Source organism: Pseudonaja textilis, chromosome 1, assembly GCF_049901715.1.
Source record: "Pseudonaja textilis isolate UNSWEBS1 chromosome 1, rPseTex1.2, whole genome shotgun sequence".
In the NCBI taxonomy this organism is placed as follows: Eukaryota; Metazoa; Chordata; class Lepidosauria; order Squamata; family Elapidae; genus Pseudonaja; species Pseudonaja textilis.
Genome location: NC_141990.1, coordinates 265,886,179 through 265,893,771, shown reverse-complemented (window position 1 = coordinate 265,893,771; position 7,593 = coordinate 265,886,179). Strand labels below are relative to the sequence as shown.

The following is a 7,593-nucleotide window of genomic DNA, read 5'->3' as shown; positions in this document are numbered from 1 at the left end:
AGATGGAAGTGATATTGATAAATGAGATTTTCAACACAATAAGAATCTTTTCTTTCACTGTATTCTTTTAATAGGATGTCTTTGGAGATTCTCAGTCATCCGGGTCATGGTTATCTCAAAGGTGCTTTTTCAAGAGGCAATTGGACTTTCTGGTTTTTCTTTGAAGACGTTTCACTTCTCACCCAAGAAGCTTCTTCAGCTGAAGAAGCTTCTTGGACGAGAAGCAAAAATCTTTAAAGAAAAAAGCAGAAAGTCCAGTTGTCTCTTGAAAAAACACCTTTGGGTCTTTTAATAGCTTTGTTTCTCAGCTTTTGTTGTAAAAAATACACTTTGTAAAATCAAAGTGCATCCTTATGTCAGGAAAAATCACTTTGCTTGTGAATTCCATAAATACAAATGATCTTTACTTAACAAATTAAATCTACAGAAATTACATTTATATTTATCACAATCCACTAATATGTATACATATTTAATGAACAAAATTAAGTCTATAAAAGAAATACCATTGGACATAGCATATACTATAACTCAACATTATTAGAAAACAGATTCTAGTCTTCCATGGAATTTTATTTAGGAAGGGGAAAAACCTTATTTTCATCTTATTTCTGCTGAGCTTTCCTTGTAGATTTCCAGTCATTTAGACAGGGTTAATTTTTGACAGGAAAAAAATATCATTGAGTTTTTTACATCATGAAGTTGACTGAAGAAAGTGTGGAACCTGGAGTAGTAATTTTGTTCTGTAACATTTCTTCACAGCTGCACATTCAATCCTTTCTCAAAAAAGCACTAACAGTTCCTTGGTGGATTTGAATCTACTCTTACCTAGTTGTCAACATAGCCAGGTAGATTAACATGGTTATTAGCTTCACCTAATAACTTGGGCAAAATTGTATTATTGTGGTTCTTCTGTCTTGATAAAAAGTTTCACATTAAAAGCTGGTATCAAGATTTTTTCCTCTGCTCCAGGATTTCTTGGCAACTTTTGTATATGTCTACAAGGCAGTCTAGACGTGGCATGGAGCTCTATAAATAAAAATAATATTTAATGTGAATTTGCAGCTGAAATCATATAAAAATTGATACAGAACCACTGTAAAAAATGACTTATTGGATTTTATAGGACAACCACAACAACCAGTTGAACACATTTATAAACTTTCCCAAACTGGGAGTTCTTTAATAAATTAATCTTCCTTGATTAATTCCTTCCTAGGAAAAGCTCCAAAAGCATAACGGAGTTTTAGTTCTCTGTATGAAATTGATTTAGCAGTGCAGCCTAGAGCTCAGGATTCCATGCCAATGGCTCCTACTTCATGTTTAACTCCAATGTTAGCATACTGAACACTGTATAAATTCCACTGACTTTAGATATACTGAGGCCTGAATTCATTACGTTCAACTAAACTATTCTTATTCAGCCTAGAGTTCCATCTTTATCAATACAAAAAATATTATAACATATTACTAAAGAATAGATAATATATAATATTTACTGTTGCTGAGTTATGTAACAATTAAAAACAAATTAATGTACTTATTATTTTTAATCTACTCAGTAATTTTCTACGCTCTGCTCTCTAGCTATTTTTGACTTCTAAATGATCTTTTAACAGAATAAAGTCCATTTGGAAACTCTCTTTGTGGAGTATCCAGAAGTTTCATAGAAAAACAGGTTAATTTAGTACAATACGTGATTACAGAAGTGTTAATAGACTCAGTGAGGTGGTAAATTGTATTCTTTAGAGTTGACATAACTGAGAAAAACAAGAATTTAAATGCATCAAAGAGTGACAAGGGTTACTACTCCACCTACCTGTGCAAAATTAACTATCTAAAAAGTTCAGTGGTCAGTCCATGCTCAGCTGAGCACATCACTGCTATATCTAAAGGCAAGTCAGTAAGTTTCAAAGATATATATTCTTTAACATGGGATCGAGAAAAAGATCACGTAAAAATGCTGTTCTCTAACTTAAAATCACTTTTAATATTTTTACTATTTCTATGTATTTTCCAAAGAAGAAATACTGCAAAGAAACAAATGGCTCCCAAGAGGCATCTCAGCAAGAAAAACGTGGTATGATAGGTCTTAACATCCTCAGCAATACACTTCATACTTACCTGAAACAGTGGCACTACTTCAGAAACAGCATGTGGTTCAATAGGATCTTGGAGAAGGATGCACAAGTAGTAGATAACTTTTTGCTAAAAGTAATGTATAGATAAGATCATAAAAAATAAAATTATCCCAGCTATAAAATCTGCTCTTAAAACAACAATCCTGTAGAAGAGATTGCCATCTACACTATGTTCTATGGTCAGAAAAATATACATGGAAATAATATTTGTGTCAGTGGGAGTCTTTAGAACAGCATTCAAATATGAATAGAGAAACTTCTAACGACAACACAGAAGTCTCCTTTTTTAAAGAATTCTTTCAGTATCAGGTTTTTTAATAAAACACCTTCCCATTTCTTGAATCACCCCAAGTTTTCATTATTGACTACGGCAGGGTTCAAATATGTACTGTACAATATAAATATTATATATTAGTACATACTAATATATACTAAACTAAGACATGGTTTGCCAGATTGTAGCTTAACTTCCTGCAAGAAACAACATAATGTCAAATAAGAGATTATTTACAACATTGTGGCTTTGCATGATACTGGGTCTCCGAATATTGCCTTCTCACTCATTTTTCTGATTGTTGAAACAGTTCCAAAGGTATGGTAGTTTTTAAATAGGAAGCAACTTGCAATCAGTTATTTTTTTAGACAAAAGCAAACAAGTCTATTGCTCAGGCTCGGACTATATATCTGCCAATTATATCTAGAATTTAACTTGATCTCATGTCTGGGCCATTTCTGGAACTATCCCAATCCTATGAAGCTCTATAGATGGAGCGTCCTTCAGAGTTCTCCCATTTCAAAATTAATAAGCAATGAAACAGTATTTTATAATGTAGAACAAGCACATGCACAACTTCTTTTCCTCAGATTCTTCTCACTAGGAACATGAAATATTCAAGTATTTTTTTTTTCTTTCTGAACTATCTCGTTATTTTTAATACAATTTCTTCGTAGTGTAGGAAAAGGATCTCCTTACCATATAAATGGCTTCATTGATTACCACATCTTTGACCTGGTTCATCTCTATAAAGGTTGTGCTCTCTTTCCCTGATGCATAAGATGAGGTCATCTGTATTCCAAGCGAGTCAATTATCAGCAGAGACTCCTGGTCAATTTTCACAAAGTGCAGGTATACAAGTAGGCCAATCAATGTAATAAATATAGAAGCGGAGAGCACCATGCTATTCTGTAATGGAAAAAAAGTTCTCAAATGGACAAAACAAAAATCATTTTGTATTCTACATAGTTATATACTATACTTCAATACTATAAAACACTTTCAAAGGAAGAGCTGATCATTACCATTTAAATCTATATGAGTGGCTCATGCACTATATTAAGAGTACAAGCTGAAATTATGCAGACACAATAAATAGTTGCCTAAGCACAGTAGTACATTTGTTGTATATTTGTGTTTCATAAAACAGATATTACTTGTTCTTATATCAGACATAAAAATGGTACATCAATCTGAAAATATACATTTCTGGCAAAATAAGAACATATTTATTTTTAAAACAGAGATACAAGAGTAGAGGTGAAGACATGACACTGATAATTACATATAATGGAGATAGAAGGTCACAAACATCTTTGAACTGTTTTTATTTACAATAGTTTTTTGTCCTGATAGGCTCTTAATTTTTTTTAACCAGTGCCAAAATCATATGCATCTTCATTTAGAAAGAGAATCATATTAATTTCACAAGACATGATGGATTTTACATTGAATTGCGGGTCTAGTTAAGAAACTGTCGATAAATAAATTGTAAGATATTTGAATTAATGCTTAAAGACCCTCTTGGCAAAAAGGTGGTTCGTGAACTATCTCCTTACAGATAGAGAGATTGTTGAGGTAGGTGAGATAAGCAGAAAGTGATGTGGCCCTAGAAGAAACATTTTGAAATACAAGGAGATAAATGTAGAAAAGAGTTTTGTTCTTTCCTCACTTTGGGGAACCAAAGATGTTTTTTCAAGAGGCAATTGAATTTTCTTGTTTTTCTGTGAAGACGTTTCACTTCTCATCCAAGAAGCTTCTTCAGCTCTTGGATGAAAAGCAAAATGTCTTCAAAGTCCAGTTGCCTCTTGAAAAAACATCTTTGGGACAACCATAACCTGGATGACTGAGAATCTCCAGAGACATTTAGTTCAACCATTGTTCAACAGGGAGTCTTCCAGAGCCACTAGACTTCACCCTATATCATGTGCAACCAGGACAGGAATGTTGATGGTGGAAGAGGAATTCTAGTGATCCTGAAGAGCATGTAGAGGGAGAAAGCCCCAACTTTCTTGCTGCCCAAAGACAAATAGCCTTGAAAAGCAGTGGCCAGGGACCAAGCAGGACAACAATGGCCTCATGTCCCATTGCTAAACTGGAGGGAAGTTGGGTGGTGGTACCTGCTATGCAGGTGGACTACAATGGGGCGAAGACAATGCCTTGCGTTAATATCCTGACAAGGTTTAAGAGATTCTCAGTCATCCAGGTCTTCTTTGTCCCAAAGGTGCCTTTTTCAAGAGGCAACTGGATTTTCTTGTTTTCCTTTGAAGATATTTCTTTAGAGCTGAAGAAGCTTCTTGGATGAGAAGGGAAAGGGTCTTCAAAGAAAACCCAGTTGCCACCCTGACAAAGGGTTAGGAGGACCACAAGCATAAAGTGGCAGTGCCCTGGTGATAAAGGCAGTTCACCACCAGCTCCACAATAATGCTTACTCAATGTAACCGTCAATCTTTCTCTACTTTGACATCTTTAAGATGTGTGGCCCAATGCTGACTGCGGAATTCTGGGAGGGGGAGGCCACGCCTTTTCAAGAGAAACACTACAAGACCCTAAGAGCCCAGCTGGTGCCAGCAATCTGAAAGGGGCCGGAATGGAGGGTTGTGGGGGCTGCCTGGTCGCTGCATTCTTGGGGCGGGGAGGGGGGCGTTCCCTCGTAATGGCGGGCCATTAATTGCCCTTTACTCCCAGAGTCTGAACGAACTTCGGGTTTCCGAACCCGCTTCGAAAGCGTCGATCGGACAGCTAGCTATACCTGGCTGACGACGAAGAGCCCATAAGCCACGAGCCACACGCAGCACGTGACGGCGGTCAGAGAGCCCAACTGCAGCCGAGGGCAGCGCACCTGGAGCTCCCGACAGGAGGCGCTGTGGTGGAGGGGCCGCAGCTTAATGGAAGCCCCGGAGACCGATAGGTATTCCCGCTCTTCCGCCATGTCCGAGCCCGGGAGCGAGGTGAAGGCGGTTCGCAGATGCGCAGAGCCTCTTTTTCTACTCTCCCTCTCTAGCCGCTGTCGCTCTATGGTAGCAAGGCTCCGCCTATCCCGGCTAGGAGCTGTCTGTTGTGCTGGAATGGTTGGCGAGCCGGCCGCCGGATGGGGCTTCCCTTGACTGCTTCGGCCGCCGGCTCCCTCCCTTTACACAACCGGGACAGGAGCGTAGGAAGGGACAGTCCACCGGCCCACCCAAAAGATCTCCAATGCATCAGGTCCTCCTGGTCTTTCTCTTCCTTGGGCAACGCTGTTCTGTTCTTGGTTCTCAGTTCCGAAAAATCGAGACGATCCGGCTTGGATAGATTTTCTTTTAAATTTCGATTGGTCCCGCATCCTGTGTTTTGCATAGACCCACAAAAAAAGAATCTTGTAAAAATTATTGCCTCACACAGATGTTGAAGAAATTGATGTTTTTGACTTTGGAAAACAATGAGGAAAAATTACAAAAATTCGGGGGGGTGGGGGGGTGTGTCTTGATGCCAAGAATGGTATTATTTAAAAGAAGTGGGGAACACAGCATCATGTGACTCCAGGGGGGGGAATTGTGACACAATTTTATATTTATAGTTTCATCTCACAGAATACTTCTTTTAAAAGCTTACAATAACTGATATTTTAATGATATTTTACTCACATGGCAGTTTCCTTAATACGCTTTATTCATAATTACAATGCTTACAGGATTAATTGTACAGTTGCAATGTATTTTACTATTTGTTTCATTTCTTTTATGCTTGTTTTATTTTTTTAAAGCAGACTGGCATCAAATGCTAATAATCTCTGAAGCAGGTGCAACTGAAAACAATAAAACAGTATATTTTTAATTTTTTTTTACTGATGTGGGAACTAAATCATTTGGAATTGCATCAGCAAATATGATTGCAAAACAGTCCTGTGTTTTTCCATGATCTGGACAGTAACTTTCCATGAAGTGTAGAATCTCAGAATCTGTTGTGGAAACTCCTCAGTACTTGTTCTGTTGTGACACAGAAAAGATAGTTATGCAGTGCAGCCTAACCTTACCTTTCCAGTGCCAGATTTTATTCAACGTGGCTTTGGGCTAGCTGAAAATTCTGAAAGTCTTCACTTTAGTAATGTTCTGATTGGAAGAGGTTGATTTAACCTATAAGGATCTATAAAACAAGACTTCATCAAGATCACATGATCTGGCTAAATTCAGCATTCTGAACTCAAGGGCTAATGATATCTTATAGACATAATTAATTTTATTTCTGGTTAATAGTAAAATAGCCAGACTACCTTTTTTAAGTGAGGAACCTCAGGAAGACTAATCACATGTTAAACACTGTGGAAGGAAGAAAGTACGTCTGTTGTTTTATACACATGTGCCTAGTTGTGAGCACGATCCAATGAGCACAGTGAGATTTATCTTTAAATAGGATTTCATAGCTCGATGCTGTTAATTTTACTAACAACTCTTTGAGAACTACATGAATGCTGGAATCTGGCAGTTCCAGGCTGTATTCCATGACTCAAAGAATTCTGAATTGGCAAGACCAGATTTTCTTCAACCTGTTTCTACCAAAATGGAGCTAGATATTCACCAGCACCTCATAACCTGATCTACACCAGTAACTTCTTTTCATCCTTACTTTTCTTAGAAAAACAAGCATCTTTCTGGAAAGTTGGCAATGCTTTCAGATTGCAAAAAAATTAAAACTGATGGGTCAACTCTGGTTAGCTCTCATTATTTCCAGAAATGGCAATAGACACAAGAAATACCTGCGGAATGTAACTAGCTGATAGCTGATTTCTATGGAAATGGTGTATGACCAACAACCCACTCTTGGACATCTTGGGCTGCAAATGTGGCAAAGGGAACAGGTGGAACATATGTGAAGGGAATAATTGAGGAGGTTTTTGCATAAAACATATGCAAAAACATAAAACATCATCCAACATATTGAGCAATGAGTAAGAGGGCTTGCCCTTAAGATAAGTTTTTATTATTTCCTATAGAAGCTGAAATAACAACAGTCAGCGTGACATCGTTTCCCAGTACCGCAATCCTACAGCTCATAGCTGAAAAGAAGAACTGGAAATGATGAAATTATGTTTGCATAAGTCTCATCTGTACACACGCTCATTTGCCTGAGTGGAGAATTGGGCACATATTGAATAATTATAACTAACCAACCAATCTTTAAATCTTCCAAGAGAGCCACTAA

At 37.5% G+C, this 7,593-nt stretch overlaps 1 protein-coding gene across 2 annotated transcripts; it reads right to left on the bottom strand.

Annotated features, from left to right (window-relative positions):
- Positions 1-382: 382 nt before the first annotated feature.
- PIGH (phosphatidylinositol glycan anchor biosynthesis class H) lies at positions 383-5,401 on the bottom strand. 2 transcript variants are annotated; one of them, XM_026708610.2, is made up of 4 exons: positions 5,168-5,401; positions 3,115-3,324; positions 2,125-2,208; positions 383-1,029 (listed from the first exon to the last, which is right to left on the bottom strand). In XM_026708610.2, the coding sequence occupies exons 1-4, from the start codon at positions 5,345-5,347 to the stop codon at positions 949-951; spliced, it is 555 nt and encodes a 184-aa protein (XP_026564395.1). In that variant the 5' UTR covers positions 5,348-5,401; the 3' UTR covers positions 383-948. The 2 variants fall into 2 exon arrangements, with proteins under 2 accessions (XP_026564395.1, XP_087777814.1); XM_087921688.1 differs by having other exon boundaries at positions 5,258-5,391.
- Between the last annotated feature and the right edge of the window lie 2,192 nt (positions 5,402-7,593).